The 19,969-nt window shown below is 36.5% G+C and overlaps 1 protein-coding gene across 1 annotated transcript in view; it reads right to left on the bottom strand.

Moving 5' to 3' along the window:
- The window catches only part of LOC137765338 (sodium channel protein type 3 subunit alpha-like), a 112,974-nt gene that overhangs the window by 77,051 nt on the left and 15,954 nt on the right, over positions 1–19,969 (bottom strand). The window contains exons 3-5 of the mRNA XM_068544980.1: positions 16,904–17,098; positions 6,233–6,546; positions 757–875 (exon numbers count right to left, since the gene is read on the bottom strand). Coding sequence (XP_068401081.1) covers positions 757–875; positions 6,233–6,496 — 383 coding nt within the window. The 5' untranslated portion in view covers positions 6,497–6,546; positions 16,904–17,098. The remainder of the gene's footprint in view (positions 1–756; positions 876–6,232; positions 6,547–16,903; positions 17,099–19,969) is intronic.

Here is a 19,969-nt window from a genome sequence, read left to right as displayed (position 1 = left end):
CTTTTGTCTCTCTTTTAGTTTTTATGTTAGCCTGTTTTGAATCTGTATAAGATGCCCATTCTTGAACACTGCGTCTGAAGATCACCTTTCTATTTTATTATCATGTCTTGAGAATTTTCTTGAAATCCACCCCTATTATGTCATTTTACATATACATTTTGACTATCACTGTAAGTAGTTTTAAGTTCAATGAGTTTTAAATATATATTATCAATCAGATACATAGGCACATAGTAGTTTAAAAAATATTTACTAAAGGAAGGAAAGAGGGACGAAAGGAAGGAAAGAGGGAAGAAAGGAAGGAAGGAGGGAAGGAGGGAGGGAGGGAGGGAGGGAGGGAGAGAGGACAGGCCCAGGTGATGAAAATACAGAACGAATTAAGGCACAAAAGTTTGAACATTTGGTTATATAGATAATAATACTAAGCACCATAGACTATGTTTCTTTAGTGGTGGTTATATATGGTCTAATTGAGGTTAATAAAAAGTTTGAAGTAGATTTGCTGTTGTTCCTACTACACAATGTGTTTCATTTACACATTCACTATCATGGTAGCGTTTTTACTTCTAGAATCATAATAGTCATTCTACAATAATCTTGTTATAAATAGCAGAAAATCAATGAGTAAAACAGATTAAACAACAATGTTACCATTAATCTCAAAGAAATTTTATATATTTTTTAAAAAAAGAATGACATTTTTTGTAAAATCAACTACTAGAAACAGCATTTAGACAATTCACATGAAAAGGATATGAATGTACCAAAATCTTAATAGCAATTTTCCTAACAGGGTTTAGCGGAGTTAAAATATACAAGGCAGAGGTGGCACTGAATCGGAAAATTGCCTTCCCTTTATTCAATACTATAAAAGTCTGAAAAAGAAAATATGAGAAAAAAATTACTAGATTAGACATGTGGCTTATTTGAAGAGCTTATACACATAAAAAAACTTCTTACCTGATTTGTTTGAACTTGTTTAAGCCAGTTTGTATATCATAACTATAAACATGTTAGATGTTTCTCCCTTAAATTAACATAGCTACAAATAAAGATATGATATACTATTATCTAATCTGTCTCTCAGGTATCAACTTCCTGATAAAAACTGATGATCCTACACAAAATTTTTACCAAGATGTAAGGTAACTTTATGGACTCTAAGTCTATCTAAGGCTTACCATCTGTCTCCAGCTTTGGTAACTTTTCAGATTATTCTGTACATACTGCTATTAAAATAATCTTTTATAAATATTTTAATTGCATCAAGGCTTTTAACTCCAAAGTTTATGAAAGCTATTTTCCCTATGGTAGTTGTCCTACTTTAAAATGTTCAAACAGGCTGAATAACCTGGTTTTGCTCATTCTATAGATCTGCTGGTAATACTGAGAAGGAACAGCTGCGTTAAGAATTAGGCTGGACTACATCATTTCAAAGGGCATTCCCTGAAACCTATAATCTTCAATTTAGCATTTAAGCTGTACTACCCAGTGATTACCTAGTAGGTCTCTCTAGGATCATCTTTTATTTTTTTCCCACCAAAGCATCTCTGTTCCAGCCGTTTCAATTCACTTGCCAATTCCACACACTGTCAACTTCTCCCTCTGATTCTGAAAATGAGTGTCATAGAATCCTAGAGGAGGGAGGCACCTGAAAGGTCATGTGATGCAAACTTCCTCCCGTTTCAGGTCCGTAACAGACCTGACAATAAGGTCCCACCTACAACGACCCACTATTATATCAAAGGTTCTTAGTCCTTGTCCACATGTTAGAATTTCCTGGGGTGATTTTAAAATTGCTGACATATGGGATCCACGCAAGAACAATTGAATCAATTTCTGGAGGATGGGCACAAACAATGGTGTGTTAAAAAATTTCCTCACGTGATTCTAATATGCAGCCAAGGATTGAAAATTCCTACTCTCTGGGAATGTCCTCAGCTATCAAGATCATCTCCTCCACCATGTCTTTCCAGATAAATCACACTGCCTTCTGATCACTCCCTAATTGTTTCTCTTTTCCAGTAAGTCTTAGTACATTAATATACGCACATTGGCATGTTGCTTGTAATTACAGTCAAGTAGCAATTTACATGTAGAGTTCATTCCACTGAGGACTAGCTTAGAAGTTGTTATAAATCATTGAGCATAAAGAGCCTGTTTGCTACTTTTTCTCCATTTTTTCCACAGTATTTAATAGCCTGGTTTGCAAATAAACACCTGTTTTAATTAAATGTGGGTTTATCTTTAAGATGCCATTTACCTTTAAGACATCTATTCTATATAACCAGTTACTTAATAATATGTTTCTATCCTTTAATAAGGGCTATATCCCATACATTCATGTTCACTGACAACATGCTCTGTTTGAATAGATATATTGTGAGTATAATACTTATATTTTATAAATATAAAATATATTGTAAGTATAAAGGGTAGAGAAAACATCTTCTCTGCACATTGGCCTTTTGTATTCAAGACCATGGACCTCACCAGCCATTTTCCATGAACTGTACTCTATAAATTTGAGCGATTCTATGACAAGGGCAAATAAACTGTTCTTTACTAGCACTGAGATTACCCACAAGGGACAGTGGACACTGGGAAGAGTGCCCTTGAAGCACAAATGCATTAAAGGATTTTTTGAATTCACAGGATTAAATCATGTGATATTATAGCCAAACAATCTAGATCCATTTAAACATTCAATGACAGCAGTAACATGTAAAATTTACCATAGTTTAAGGTACATTTACTCATGCTTTTTTGAAACAATATCCCTGAAAAAACCACTTGTAACATTGAGAGGATTTTATTTTGAAAAAATCTCCAAAAACAGAGTAACAGGAATGAACTGTCCCTTAAAACATGGAATCCTCTTCTCTTCCCACAAGATTGGCCTTTGTAGTACTAATGGGATTAAAAACAACATGCCAAGGGCATCTTTGGTGAATTTACTGATTCTGGAAAAAGCAGACCTTAAGAACACAATACCAGTTTATTTCTGGAGAACAGCCCCTAACACAAAGAAAACTCTGAGTTCTGAGAAATTAAGAATAAAACGTTAATGTCCTGTATGGGGAAAAAATTTCAAGAAAGGCATTTGAAATTTGGGGCTCTTACGTTACTGAGAGATATATCTAAACTGAAAATTATTTGACAGAATGACATGTAAATAGAGGAGAGATAAATAGTGTAATTCCAAAATCAGTCCTCTAAGAAATGATAAGTATTGATGTGACTTAAAAAAATAGTACTACTTACTGCTACTAAGGTGATGAATGTTATATCCGGAAGTATGTTAAACTGGTTATTGTCTACTCTGGAATGCTGCTTGCTTCTTTTTTCCAGGTAAATGCACATTTTACAGGTTCACTAAAATTTTTACTACTTGAGGCAGGAGTAAGTTCTCTGAGTAGAACCGCATACATCAGAGAATTCAAAATTATAAAACCAATTTAAAAAAAATTTCTTTTCTTATATTAATAAACACCATATGTAGTTTTGCTCAGTGGTTAAGAGCTCTGGCTCTGGAACCTGACTGCCTGGGTTCGAATCCTTACCACCACTTATGGAATGTGACTTTGGGCAAGTTACTTAACCTCTCTGGGCTTCACCTTCCCATCTATAAAATGAGGTTAACATAATACCCGCCTCACTGGTTCTTTGAATATTAAATAAGTTATACCAGTTAAAGCACTCAAACAGTACCTGACAAAGTAGGCGCATAACAAATGTTAGCTATTATTATCACTGTCACTATTCTTGTTTTATCCGTTCAATTTGAATGCCATTAAAATACACTGTGATGTTGCTCATATGATTAAATTAGGTATGTAAACTGTATCATTAATTGATGGAAGCAAAGTTACATAATGCTTTACAATTTTAAAATGCCTTTCACTTGCATTATTTCATATAATTAACAAGCTCTATACCATATTTTAAATTCCAGAACTTCTCCATTAGCTTCCTACATTAGCTCCTTCTATCCCAAGAACCACAAACTACCTTTTTCTTCAATAGCACCTCAATCTTTATCTTTATGGACACTTCATAAAGGAAAGCTGTGCAGACAACAGTAAACAGTCTCGATGTCTCTCAAGATGGGTCATGGCCGTTATGAATAAATCAGGGTTCAAGTCTTGCTGTCAGACAGGAAGGCAATAAAAACTGACTTCGTTAGCACACAGAGAACAATTCTGTTTCCGAGCGGCAGACTCACATTAACCAAGCTTGAAAGCCCGATATAAAATCAGAATGCCAATCTACTCATATACAACCAGATATATCACTGTCACATGGGCTGAAATAATTGCCATAGCACAACCAGCACGTTCTTTTCTTTAAGCAATGGGAAGACAAATTATAATAAGATATTCTTTGCTGAGGGTGGAGTCCAAATAAGCTGAATTAGTTAAATAATACATATGTTTGATGACATCTTGATTAGGTAGTACAGTGTAGCCCCTTTACAATGAAGTGACCTTCTGGGAGGAATATGCTTTCAGGGCTACTACTAACTAAAGATCTGTCTCCCTGGGAAAATGCTAACGTTTGTCTCTATTACTCTCCTTTTCCCCCCTTAATTTTACCAGTTCCCTTTCTTAAGGACACTTCCTTTCTTTAAGTAGCAAATACTTTTAATCATGTCAGAGTATCAGTCATGCCCCTGTCTCTTGAAGGTATCTTTGCAAATATATAGTTTGAATCAATAATTTTCAGAGGAGAATTTTCTTCTAGTTTCTTGGGGAATGCCTCACTAGCATCATCACGTGTAATAATACAGTAACTAAATTTCAAAATTTTCTTTATCGATTCTATAGTAAAGTACTGGAATAAATTATTTTTAGAACTATATGAATATATATTATCTGCCACCTTTCATGAAGCTAGTTTAAAAGGAAGAAGAAAGGACCTGTTTATTTAACTTTGTTCTGTAACTTTACATAAAGCATTTTAAAGCTCGCTACTCGAAGCGTGGCCCAGGTACTAGCAGCATGAGTCTCACTCGAGGGCTTGTTAGAAATGCAGGATCCGTGACCCCACCCCAGAATGATGGAATCAGAATCTGTATTTTAACAAGATCCTCTGGTGATGTGTATGTACATGTAAGTTTGAGAAGCACTCCTTTAGAGCAGTAGGGCTAGTTCCATGTCTGAATGGTTAATTGTCAGTTCCTTTAACCATCATTGATCTTATAAATTGTATGCTGCTTAAAGAATGCAATTTCTTTCGCCATTCCTTTTAAAAGGGCTGGCTTCGACTAGTAAAAGTGCTCAATATCTCCTTTAATCTGTAAGCCAATGACTCATGGTGATATTAATTTATCTTTAGTTTCTACATGGGCCTGTTTTTATGCTTGTGAACGTGAAATATAAATTGTGGTTGTAAGATGTCAAAATACCCAATTAGAAAGCATAGAATCTATCATCCATTTTTTATATTTCCTATAAAATACTGCACAGCTGGTTTAACATCAAAAACTAGCTAATTCTGACAGAATTATGTGATTATTACAGTATTAGGAAGGCACAGTCATAGCTGTTGATTTAAATCATATATAGATGGAAAAACTTGAGGTTTTGGGGGGGGGGTTTGCCTTCTGTTCTTGACATTTTTTTCTTGGAGTGATTTTTTAACAATATGTAAGTGTTAAAGAATCTAGCCTGTGACAAATTAAGGTTAAGAGAAGCTCCCAATCATATTCCAGGTTAGTGGACCAAAAACATGTATCCTTGGGTGAACATGCTTCTCAATGTATATCTTCCTATAGGAGGATGCTAAGTAAAAGATTATTTACTGCCCTCTAGAACACAAATCTATTGTGAAGAAACCTCAAGCCAAATAAGAACTAAAAAATAGGTATATGTACCCCATAACTCTTCTTTCACATAGCTACTATTCTGTTGTCTACTGTGTGCTTAAATATGTCAACAATAACAGATATTTTGCTTTGTTGATGTCAGTTTTAATTTTGACAGTATCAATTACTATGAAATTGTAGAAATTGTTCATCTCTTTATATCTCTTCACTGTGGCCAGATCTTGACTTCATTTCTTATAAATATTTCTGCTTATTATATTGTGCTTAAAAATAAGTAGAAATAAAAAGTATAAAATCTTTAACAGTAGAAAAATTATGATGTGGTATATATATATGAGCCCCAGCAAAGTATATTAAAGTTGAGTTAAATTAAAGACTTATTGGAAGGATAAAATCAACACTCACTTTCTTATTGATATAGTATGGGTCCAGGTCCTCCAGTGGCTCTGACACCATCCCTGGAGGGATGTCTCCATAAATAAATGGAAGGTTCTTTCCAGCTTCCAAGTCACTGTTTGGCTTTGGTTTGTTCTCGTCATCGTTGTCTTGTTCTCTCTTGGGTTTCTTGGCTTTCTCTTCTGCAGCACGGTTTTCGATAGCAGCAAGAGATTCTCTAGTAAAAAGGCGGAAGCTTTCAGGTCCTGGGGGTGCCAGAAGTGCCTGTGCCATCTTTTCATCCTGCACATTTAATTACGTTTAGCTTCTTGCATAAGAATAGCCTACAATTTTTAAAAAATGCATGAGAGTCAGGAAACCAAATGAATGAGAGGGATTAAGAAAATCAACCAAGATGTCATTTAATGTTTCTTCTTGTAATTTTTTTAAGTATAAACTTTAAGTAGTGCTTTTCATGCTGCACTACAAATTTTAACTTAGAAGCATCATTCAATCTAATTTTCAATACGCCAACTTTATATGTCCATCAAAAGTCTGTTCTGATACCTTTGCACCAATGTATAGTATATGTTTGGTAAAGAGTAATGCCAAGAATGCTTGTCAATAAAATTACTCAAGGACCCATTATTTCTCTCCCTCCTCCTTTTATCACATCTTACTAACTTCCCAAAGAAAGAAATCCTGGTGACAATGCAGTGATATATCCCTGACTCAGGGATAAAATCTCAGGAAAGGAAAAGAAGTTTTGCCTAACCCAGCCACTGTTCTGATTATCAGCATCATTGACCACTGGTTCTCCAGACAAGGTCTGACTGTCAGCAGGGACAGAGAAGTCAAAACTGTTTCTGTTTAGCTTTTCACCTTGGATCCTTCTGAGGTATCTTCTGAAGCAATGCAGAATATATTTACTTCCTTTCCCAGTCTGCTGCTCTTTAAGTATTCCAAGACAATTTTCATCTTCTTCCTGAATCTCCCATTTGGTGTAGTGCGGTAAAAGCATGGACTATGGAGCTAGACTTCTTCTGTTCTAAACCCTGGCTCTGCCACTGATGAGCTGCATGACTTTAAAAATGTAACCTCTTGGTGCTTCAGTCTTCATCTATAAAATGGGGATAATATGAGAACTGACCTCCCAGGTTATTGTAAGGAATAAATGAATTAATTTACATTAAATGTTTAGACTATTTTCTGGAATTAGCAAGCACTGTACTAGTGTCAACTATCATAATCTAATTATCTTCAGTTCCTCCAGCCATTTCCTCTTTTGTGGTTTCAAGCATCCTCACAATTCAAACCACTCTTCTTTAAATAAGGTCTTAACTTGCTGGAACTACAACTGACTGTGGAGGTTCAGGAATGGGCTGGGAATTGCAGAGTACAGGGGCACATTCATTCATGCCTACCACCTGGCTGGGAGAGGAATGGAGATAAGGCAGACATGTGGAGTGGACCTGTTCAATTTCCCAGGGAAGGGAAAAAATTCTATCTGCTGGAAATGTGACACAGCTGTCAAAAATACTGGAAATTAGCTACATAAATTTTGAAACATAAGTTAACAGTTATATTATTTTGCACTGTGCCAAGAATCTCATTATAAAATCAAGATAGAAAATAGAAAAAATAACAAAAATACAATGAGTACATCAGTCATCTTGTAGAATGATCTACAACCTTGGCATCAAAATAATCATCCAAGTCATCTGTGACATTTTCCCCATCTGCAACCACCCACCTGTCTCTGCCCTTATTCTAGTCTCCATAGTAGTTTATCCCTAAATGGCCTTCTAATTCTTAGCAGTTGATTGCATGGGTATACTGACCTTCCAGAGAGGGAGAAACTCTAGATCTTATAGTAACATAAGAAAAATGATATAGGTTATTATATGTTTTGTGAGTGTATATCTGAGTTACTGGTTCCCTGGTCTGTTCCAGTAACAAAACGTATTTTAATACCTGTGTCTTTTCATAGAATTCATACTCATAATATGACATTGTTATTATATTTCCTGCTATTATGAAGGTATATTCTAGATAAGTTATAAATTATCAGACTTGTCAAAAAATTGTGCCATTTTTGCTACTAGTTCTGAAAATGAACTTCTGATTTGTGGTGGGACAAGGCTCTTTTTTTATGCTCCATCAACTGGTATATAAATCACAAGGTTTGGGAACAGTTATTCCGTTTTATTTAAAAATCAATCAACCATCTATTTTGTGCCTTCTAAATTCATGGTAGACGGCACAAAGTAGAATTACTTTGGTAATAAAACGGTTTCAGCCATTTTATGTCATTTCAATGGCGACGTAGGCACTCCAAACTCTAGGCTGCTGTGGAATAATCACAGATTTTATACTTTTCAGTGTGGAAAGAGTTTGCGCTTAACTGCAAACCTTAAATACCCAGGGATGTGTAATCCACCTGTGTCTCATCACCTGTCATGAATTAAATGGATAAGTTTCTTCCCCAGTGCTAAATGAAAATGACACAGCATGAGAAAAATATCTTTAAAAATTTCTGTGGAACGTGGTTGCTTTCTTAAGGGAGAAGAAAGGTTTCTTTTGTATTTGAGCATTTACTTGCACTGATTTTGGTTTCTTTACTGACAGTGGAATGAAAACCATGCAGCAATTGGTATCAGAGATCTAGATTAGTATCGAGTCTGTTACTAACAGTTTGTCATTTAACCTTCCTCAACCTCAGTGTCATCGAAGTACCTTATCATGTATGAGGCAACACTTTGCCATAAAGAAATAATTATACTTACTTAATTGGAGTCTCCTGGTTCCTAAGTTTTAAAATGAAATTAGTTTAAACATGTAGAAATCTTTCAGTAATCTTTACAGATGACTTTGATTTCTCTGGGATGACATGGAACAAGGAACCATCACAAATCATGAAAATTTATTTAAAAATAAATAATCCTTTACCTTCTTGTTCACTTATCAAGGGCTAGAATAAAAAATTTGAGTCTTGGTCAAAAGGAAGTAAAGAAGTCTCTTTGAAATTCCCATGCTGCTGTCTCTAAATCCTGAGAAGACAGGCCAGTTCTAGACTCTTCAGATTTTTGTCTGCAAGGGGAACTAGGGTTTGTTCAACATTTGGATAGGCTGAGACATTAAAGATTATAGTGAACAGAGTTTCTCGGGGCTTCATCTACAGCGTTGCTGTTTAGAAACCTCTCATAGTTCTTTGGCAGTTCTATTTTAATTTTTTTCCTCTTCTTTCTTGTTCTTTGTGAGCTTATTATACAGAGCTCTTACATAATTTTATATTCCTATTAGGGCCAGACTTTAAAAAATTAATTCCTACTGATGCCTTGGTGTGGAATATATATTATTAATGAATATATGTGCATTATAATTTATTAAAACACATCAAATTTAACATACCAAATTTTCTCCAGAACTGTCCTTGGAAGGACAAAAAAGATAAAAGATCTGAGGAGATGATCTCTTTGATTAAAAACTAAAGTGTTTGTGTGTGTTAATGTGTTTGAGTAAAACAAATACATCCTTCTGTTAATCAAGAAAGACTGTGGTTCAAAATATCCTATTGTAGGGGTGGACGACAGAATGTCAAGCCTGGAAGGAACCTTAGGATCATTTATTTAGGAAATATTTATTGAGGGGCTACTATGTATCAACACTGCTTGGACTAGGTACCCATAGTCCCTGCCCTTAAGGAACTGATAGTCCATTGAGAGAGATGGATTTCTATACTAATAATTATAATACAATTATGTATAACTGCTTATTGTCTGAGGTCCATAAAAGGGAGCAATTTATTCTGCCCAGAGAGGTATGGTTCAGGCAAGTTTTCCTGAAGAAGTGATATTGGGGTAGGTTTTGTAGACTGGTTGGGATTTGACCAACTAGTTGTGGTGGTGGTAGCTGGGGGAGGGTTGGTAGGAAGACATATCAGTAGAGACCTACTAGGTAGGCAGGGAGGCAGCATGTATATGGACCCAGAAATAACAGAGAGCATGGATTGTTTGGGAGGAACTATAAGCAGTTCATTATGGGTGGGGACCAACCTGCCCAAAAGGGAGTGGAGAGAGAAAGGAACGGAAATTTAGGCAGGATATAGATCACCAAAGGCCTCATTCAGCACACTAAGGTAAGCTGTGGGTGGGGAGTGGCATGATCATTTGGAAGGTTGGAAAGATGGTGGCAGTATGAAAGACAGACAGGTAGGGAGTGAACAATGGTTTTCACACATTTTGGTTTCAGGATCCCTTAATACGCCTAAAATTATAGAAGACCTCAAAGAGCTTTTGTTTAAGGGGAGGCTTATCTGTCCATATTTACTGTATTAAGAATTAAAATAGAAAATTTAAAAACATGCTTTAATTAACTTAATAACAAGCCCTTGTATGTTTGCATATAAAACAGATTTTTAATGAAAATAACTTATTATCCCAAAGGAAAAGAATTGAGTAGAAGAATGAACTTGTTTTACATTTGGGCAAATCTCTTTCCTGTCTGGCGTAATAAAATACACCTAGATTCTCACATCCTCTTCGGGGTTCCATCTGTTGAGATACGTTGATTTTATTGAAGTACAAGAAGAAAATCCTCCCGGGACTTCCCTGGTGGCACAGTGGTTAAGAATCCGCCTGCCAAACCTGGGCTTCCAGTGGTTTGGTTTTTGTTATTTTGTAATTTTGTTCTTGTTTTTCTTCTACTGTTCAGCTCTGTTTCAGATAATTGCAGTTGATACATTTCTATGTTCTTTAAATCTTAGATTGAGAACTATTTAAATATTTCTTGCTAGAAAATGGGAATTCAAAATCAAGAACAATCTTGAAATTAACAATTTGATATTTTAAACCGTTACCTTTATGTTGTATTCAGCTAAATGCAGTTTTTCTTTTTCTTTTTTAAAAAATAGATTTTATTTATTTATTTATTTATTTATTGGCTGCGTTGGGTCTTCCTTTGCTGTGCACGGGCTTTCTCTACTTGCAGCGAGGGGGGGCTACTCTTCGTTATGGTGTGAGGGCTTCTCATTGCGGTGGCTTCTCTTGTTGCGGAGCACAGGCTCTAGGTGCACAGGCTTCAGTAGTTGTGGCACACGGGCTTCCATAGTTGTGGCTTGCGGGCTCTAGAGCGCAGGTGCAGTAGTTGTGGCGCATGGGTTTAGTTGCTCCACAGCATGTAGGATCTTCCCGGACCAGGGCTCGGACCCATGTCCTCTGCATTGGAAGGCGGATCCTTAACCATTGCGCCACCAGGGAAGCCTAATGCAGTTATTCTTAAGAGCTCATATACACAAAGCAAAAAGTTGCAGAGTATAAAATTAAGTTCATGGCATTTTAGAAATTACCTGGAGTATCGACTCCCACTGCTTGTTTCTATGAGAAATAAAACTTCTCAAGAAACACACACACACACACACACACACACACACACACAAAGAATCCGTCTGCCAATGCAGGGGACACGGGTTTGATCCCTGGTCTGGATAGATCCCACATGCTGCGGAGCAACTAAGCCCATGTGCCACAACTACTGAGCCTGTGCTCTAGAGCCTGTGAGCCACAACTACTGAGCCCGTGCACTGCAACTACTGAAGCCCTCGTGCTCTAGGTCCTGTGCTCTGCAACAAGGGAACCACCACAATGAGAAGCCCGCGCACCGCAACAGAAAGTAGCCCCCGCTCGCTGCAACTAGGGAAAGCCCGTGGGCAGCAATGAAGACCCAACACAGCCAAAAATAAATAAAATTTAAAAATAAAATAAAAATTTTTTTAAAGAAAGAAGAAAATCCTCTCACATATATGTAACTGGAAAATTGGGAATATTTTAATTTCTTTATCAGACAATTGGGAATATTATTCTTTGATAAACACCAAAACTCTACAAATGGTACTTTCTTAAATTAGTTTCAGTGTGGAATCATAAACCATATCAGTGAACTTTTGATTGATCTTGCCCTTTGGATGGATTTTGTACCATCATGCATGCATGGATCATTTGGAAAATATCAGCACATTATTATGCAGATTTTCCAAATTTTGACAAATTTTATTATATAACATTCAAAAATCACATTTGTTAATATCACCATTGATCTCTTGAGAAAAGTCATAATGTATTGGGAGACTGTCAGGCTCCCAGTGTCAGATAAAAGTTTTCCAAAATTCCAATTTCCACTTGAAAGCTCCAATTTTAACATTGGCAACAAATGCTGTCATTTGCTTTCTCTGAAATGACAGGTTTTTCCTTTGTTCATTTTTGAGAAAATATCTGCCAAATACCCAAGTCTGAATAACCATAGTTTGTCAGTTCTTTCTTTCAAGTGAAAATGGGGTTCCTTGAAAAAAAAAAGTGGCGTATTCAGCTCCTGACACAATCACACAAGTGCTTTTCCTTGAGACAACCATGGTGCTCAGTATGCAGAAGAAATGCTTTATGTATTCTTTCCCTATCATCATACAGAATATTAAAAATATGTGTTCTTTAGGGTCAAGATTTAATAAAGTTAATATTTACTGCTTCATCAAAGATGTTCTTATGTGAACTGGCATTTTTTTTCTTACTGAAAGTGTTTGGTGGTGAAGAAAACAAGAACTCCTCCTTCAGTATGATGCCACTGCCTTGATTCCCACTCAGGCATTAGCAGTTTTACGCCATGACTTTAGCACTGTCAATGCAAATGTCAGAACAGTGAAGAAAAGGCAAATGACACCTTGGTATTGTTAAGAAAATTGTTTCGACCTCAGAGCCCCTCTGAAAGGGACTCAGGAACACCGCATTGTCTGCAAACCACCCTTTGAGAACAGCTTCCCTAAAAGGAAGCAGATGGACACCAGTGGTCTAAAGCAGAGGGCAAGAGAATTTGACTATAGCTTTATTATTTAAGGGCATGGACTTGGCAATTAGGACTGCATTCAAGTCCTGGCTCTGCTACATTCTAGCAATGTGACCTTGGATAATTTTTTTTTATCCTTCATAATCTTCAGTTTCCCAATCTACATAGTGAAGATAATGATAGCAGTGATAGCACATACTTCATAGAGTTAATGTGACCTTTAAATGAGAAAATGCATCTAAAGGTGAGCAGGTGCCTGGAAAATAGTAGGCAGTCAATAAGTTAGAGAGAAAACAAACCATGGCCCGAGGACTGTACTCAAGGCACAATTAGGAAGAGAAGACCAATAAGATTTTGTGATGATTTGATAGGGTGAAGAAGAGTTATGGGGTTAAGTTCATTTCCAGATTTCTGGTTTAAGCCACAGATTTAACCCAACCGAGACATGGAGAAGGTTTATAGGGCACAGTAATAAATTCTGCTTGAGTTTTATTTAGTTTCAGATGCCTGTGAGACAACTGGATGTGTAATTAAAATATGGGTCTGAGACTCAAGAAAGCTGCCTGGGCTGGGAAAATGTTGATTAAGCAGTCACGAGTTGAAACTGAAGAATATGCAGTACATTATTTAGGAAAAAATTGGAAGATGAAGAGCAGGACTCTTGTGACTACCAATTTTAAGGAGAGGGAACACAGAGGATATTAGACAATGAAATTAGAAGAGTTATATGGATGCCAAAAGAGGAATTTCCAAGATGCTAATTAAAAGGCATGCATTGGATTTGACAATTAGTCGAACTTCCTGCCTTTAAAATAAATGAGGAACAGGCGCAGAGAAGCAAAGTAATCTTCACTGAAGTGTCTATTGACAAACACAAATTGTTGCTCTGAGGCAAAACATTTTCCACACAGTCTGTTCTTGACGGATTTTTCCTACTGTTGTTGACATTTTTTATCTTGAATCTTACTATTGTGTGATTTGATATTAAAGATCTAAGCTGTATATAAATAACTACAGAAAAATTGATTTGTATACCTCAGTTCTGTTTTCCAGGCTCACATATCTGTATGCTATGATACAAACATAAGCTGCTGAAACGATATGAAACCAATAAATGAAATGAATATAAAACTAATAATTGTTAATGAATCAGAATCTAAGAAAAGTGGCACAGTAAATATTTGGGATATGCTGTGGCATTATTGCGGCAAAGACAAAGTATTTTTTCCATTAGTCATTTAGCCCGTGAATTCTCGTCTTGCCTGATTTTCCAGAACAGAAGACAGTTTGTTGAATTGTATTGGTCTATAGCCTGTTAGTATCAATAGCCTCTCTCTCTGTAGGGATTTTTATAATTATGTTACAGACAAAATCGATTAGTTCTGGTCTATTCCCATGGAAAGAAAATTATGTCAGAGGCTCTAAGTTTGCCATCTTCAAGGATGGAAAGTTGCTCTGTGTCATGCAACTTGAGAGATCAGGGGAAAAAAACCCATCCAAATGTATTTTCATGTTCTTGATGACAAGGGAGGGAGTTGTCAGGGAAAGACTGGGTCCATTACTAAGGAAAGGTTGCTGTCTGTGTTTTCTTGGTATCAACAAGAGACTATTATAGGAAGAGTATAATCTAGAAGACAAAGTGGACCAATTAACTACTGTCCTACTAAAGAAAGTTATTAATTTTTTCCAAAGGAATTTTCATTTAGGGCTAATGATTGTCTAGTATTTGCTATATATCCTCAGGTAGCATGTGTGACCAAGAGCATATTTTATCAAAGACATACACACAGCATTCAGCACATTATAATAATAACCACTGGACACTCGCCAAGGCAGAATAAAATGTTATTTTCGATGTTTTAAAAGAGTTTTGAAATAATACTTTGTTGGTGTGCCTACCTAACCAGGTGGCTTTGAGGATTAAATAATAATAATAGATAAACCTCTGTTGAATGATTACTATGTCTCAGACACTCTGTCATTTAATTTATGCACACTAACTCATTTAATTGTCATTTTAATCTTATGAGATTAGTACTATTATTATTATTCCCATTTTACAGATCAAAAAACCTAGGTGCAGGTAGGTTAGATAACTTGTCCAAGTTACAAAAGTAATAAGGAGTCAGGATTTGAACTCAGATAGTTTAGGAAAAGCTGGGCCCCAAGCCTGCAAAATGAGAAGAATTTTAGTTCATGTTTTCAGAAATGGAATTAGGATGAGTCAGCTACCTTATTAGGAGGTTATTATGTATAGAGCCCCGTGTTAGGAACGGGGTGGTGCAGCCTAAGAAATATAGCAATATAGTCCTCACCTTTGTTTTAAAGTAGAATACAAAACAAGCAGGAATGAATTAATAAAACCACCATCTAATAGATACCTGCTCACACGTATGTTAAGCATTTTGGAATTATTTAAAGGTAAATTAAATGCTTAGGCTAGCTTCTTCTTCTGTGTAATGTACCTCTTGTTCTTAGTGTGATGTCAAGGAATTCAGTATTACTATTGGTTTGGACAAACCTACTGAGAAAGTAACTGTAGTATGGATATCACTATGCCATGGCCAAATACAAATGAAATCTAGACTTTCTCTACCATTGTTCCTTTCCTGTTAGCTAAACACATGATTGTCCGTACACAAATATAATTATTGATTTACTAACTGTTTAATAAAAAAACTATTTTTACCTTTCTCTACCTGGACTTAATGTCATGCCTCTGAAAAAAATAGCTGAGTGTGAAAGCACAAGTCATCTCTGTCTTCAGAACAACTTTTGTCTTGGAAATAATAATTATCTTCTAGGAGATGAAGTTCCCTGTGACTTTATCTTTATCAGACAGCTATAAGCTCAGAGAGACAACTGCTAGCTAATAACAATAATTAAGCCAACATTGTAATAGATATATCAGCATCATTGGTTTCATCAGCTCCTGAGTTTTTCTACTGTATGTTTGCAAACTGAAGCAAATTTTGTGTTCATCTCCCCAGTGACCATTCCACTTTGACACCTCCTCCAAGCCCCTTGCCAATCATTGGTTAAGGATTAGGCATTTGGTCCAATTCTGGCTAATAAAAGATGAGGGGAAGTCTGCCAAGTGGGTGTTTGTAAAAGATTTCTTCACTCAAAAGAAAGAGACCGAGGAGGAGACAGAATTCTCTGTCCCCTGGACCTTAGCATCAGGGTATGATACATGGCACTACTGCAGGCACTTACAACCGGAATGGATGCCATTGTGAGGGCAAAGCTGACAGACTTCGGGTGGCAGATCACAGAGACAGATCTACCCCTGGGCTCTTGATGGATCACTCAGCTCTTGGACCCAAACAACCTCTGCACCGCTTGTTATGTTCGATAAACATCCTTCTTGACTTAGATAATTTTAGACAGATTTTTTAGTTAGTTGCAGCTGATACACCAAATAAATAAACACTCCTCAGTAGGTTCAAAAACCTGGCCAGTCCAGAAACCAGCTTATAATCAACTTCTGACCACATGTTTTGTTGTCCTTTATCCTATACAGAGAGGTGAACTATGGAACCAACTACCAAATAAATATAATAAAATTCAAGTAAATACAATCCTAGGTAATACACAGGATGAATGTCTCTTTTGAAAGAAAAATAAATAAAAAGCTGGGTTAGTTTCTCTTTCTTACATCAATAGCCTTTATCATCATTCCACTCCCTGAGGTCATCTCTGCCATGTCTCTAAGTGTTTTTCTCTTTGGAGGAACAAACTAGCAAAGCGGCAGGAAATCACTCTTCTACCTTCTTTTTGTCCTGAAACTGCTACCGCTGTTAGCTAATAAAGATTTTAGTTTACCTTCCACAAACACAGATTTATACCCATTAGCAGTTTAGGTACCTTAGATAGTCACAGCACCTTTTTCTGGAAAAGCTCCAGGCCGCTTCTGGGAATTATCTCATTTGTTCTTACACTATTGTTACAAGAGATTCTGCGTTTTTATTCCAGTAAGCCACTCTACCGCAAATCCTTGACAGGTATCTCATCCCTGATGAATTCTGATGTGGCTTGACATAAGCTTTCTTGCTCCATGATCTGTGTAGAAAGAGAACACAGGTGAAGTGAGTCCAGCATCTTTGGCATTTGGATTGATGTGGGTGCTCTGGTTCTAGGTCTGGGTTTTTGTATTTTGTTTACTTATAGTCCTAGATCAAGGAAGCAGGATTGACACAAAACAGGTTGTTTGACCTGTGTGAGAAGCATGCCCTTGTGTGCTCAAGGAAGGATGGAGCCTGGAGCCACTGTCAGGATCCTAGGGTGGGCGCGGGGCTCACTATCCGTCATTGGCAGCCCTGATTCAGTCACCCCTTCTGAAGCCAGGCTGGAGCTCTAGAGCATCTTCCTGTTCTTCACCTCCTACTTCCTTCCTTCCTCTCCCCTCTTTACTTCTCCTTTGTTTCTTTTCTTCAAATACCAGAAAGGTCAAAGAGGTAGACCAGTGGAGCTTGTGGTCCACGTGGATGTTGTGGGTTATTATTCCAGTTCCTTTTCAGCTCCTTTTCCTCTCCACCTAAAACCCCATTTGATTGGCTGACTAAGATAAGACCAATAAACTTTATTCAGTGGCTTCTAAGAATAAATTTTAGATAAGCAGGGGTGAAAAAACCAGCATGTTAAACCTAGGTATAATATCTGATGTCATATTCCTTCCAGCTATAACCATTGGCAATGGCTAAGCCCAGTTAAACCAGGATTTTTAAAAGGAAAATATATGTAATTTTTAAATCAGCAATCGATATTTTAAAAAATATTTCAGTAATACAAAGCTTACGAGTCAAACTGGTCTGAATCCTCACTAACAAATCTCCTTTTACAATTTACTATGACAAAAAACCATTAAATGTCACCTTTTTATTTAATACACAGTCTTTTACAATCTTTGTTTTCAGATGAGAGCTCATTCCTAAGCTACCAATCTTTAATCTGTCATCAGAGTGATCTTTCTAAAACATGCATTTTACCCTTATTAAAATTTGTCAGTGGTTCTCAGTGACTTATCATCACTTTAGCAAGGTGTGCTGGTGCCTTTATGATCTGGCCTCTGCCTCTCCTCTCTTACCTTTCACTTGGTAACAACACAGACCTGGCTCTGCCACTTGCTGGCTGTTTGACATTGAATGTGTTACCTAACCAATCCAATTTTTAGTTTCCCATCTGTTAATGGAGATTATCATACACAGTGAAAGAGGGTTGTTGTTAGAATTAAATGATCTCACACACACATGCGTGTGCACACACACACATGCATGTAAAGTCACTTGTACAATAGCTGGTATAAAGTAGATTTTCCTTAAAAGCTGGAGGTTTTAGTAGTAATAGAAGTAGCAATAATAGTAATAATAGTATTATAGCTATTATTACATTAATAATACCCATCAGACAGATCCGTGCATCAGAGCTTGAACCATTAAATTGTTAAATAAATTTATAGTCCTTAAATAAATGTTAGTTCCCTCTACTTCACAGCCACAGCTTAATAAATGCTACTTCTCTCCTTCACAGCACATAAATAACTGGGTTTTAAATACCTTGATCTCCAGCCTGAAATATAATGAGTGTGACATTAAATAACCAAAATATCAATTTATATATTCCAAAGTATTTGCAGTCTTTTCTCTGAGGACAAGGAAGGGGGTGAGGTAGGGAGGGCTGAATATCAAAGAGGAACTAAGAAATTAAAGAGGAACAGAAGAGTGGAGTTTGAGAAAGCATGCCAGCTTGAGTTCTCTTTCTTTAACCTTCCCTTATGAAAATCACTGATTCACGGGTCAGAGAAAATATATCTCGTGGCCTGGGCTCCAAATGCGAGAGAGTTTTTCAGTCTCAAGTACACATGGGAAATAGTGATTTCTGCATATGGCCTCATGCTCCAATTTAGGCCTCATACTGTAAGTTGTATTATGTCCTAATAAGATCTCTATCTCACTCACCTGTCAAAGTAGACCATGGCTTGTAGATTAATCGTAAGATAAAATTGGACTACGTGAGTTAAGAGGAGAATGAGGACTCTTTAAATCAGTTCTGAACTTCAGTGAGCATAAGAATCATTTGGACTACTTGTTAAAGTTGCAGATTTCTGGGTTCAACCCCTGGAGATTCTGAAAAAGTTGGTCTAGGGCAAGGCGCAGGGAACTACATTTTAATCTAGCTCCTTAAATGAATTTGGTGGAGATGGCACATGGATTACAAGTAAAGAAGTTTGCCCTGAAGGAAAAGAGTAGAGATTACTATGAATATGAGATGGTCACTTTATACAATCAAGGCCGGCATTTAGCTCTGTTGTTCCCAGTAGGTAAGAAAAAGTGGAAGCACACTGGATCACATGTATTTGATTTTATTTTAGGAAACAAAACCAAAAACAATTCTTAAAAGCTATGTATAAAAAGACATACTTTCTCTGAGAACTAAACTGAGGGAAGTTTTGTTATCATAAGGGACACTAGGTAACATGCTTAGCAGATGTCTTAAATTTAATTTCACAGAAGACCCATACAAGGTTTAATCAAATAAGACTTCTACTGATGGCTAAAATTAGTTAAGCTCAGTGAATTCCATTAAGATGGTGATGAGATAAGATGATTCAGAAACTATACTTTCAGATTATTTAATACAAGTATTGGACCTGGAGATCCCCCCAAAATGGATAGCCTACCTTTGAAATTACCTTAATAGAATTTTAGCAGTTTGAAAATTAAGGGGAAGTTCTTTATACCACAAATGAGGAAGTGCTTGTTCAAAGAGTGTAATAGAAGCTTTACTCTGAAAAGGGTAGGTGTCACCAGCTGAGGAACTTTGGACAAAGTTGCTTTAATTTTATTTTTGTTAACTCATTTCTATTTTTACTATTAATAATTGTAATACTAATGCCAACAAATGTATTTTGTAGAGATAAGTTTATTTATATTT

This window comes from Eschrichtius robustus, chromosome 5, assembly GCF_028021215.1.
Source record: "Eschrichtius robustus isolate mEscRob2 chromosome 5, mEscRob2.pri, whole genome shotgun sequence".
In the NCBI taxonomy this organism is placed as follows: domain Eukaryota; kingdom Metazoa; phylum Chordata; class Mammalia; order Artiodactyla; family Eschrichtiidae; genus Eschrichtius; species Eschrichtius robustus.
Note: the sequence above shows the minus strand (reverse complement) of the source record. Positions and strands in the feature narration are given on the sequence as shown.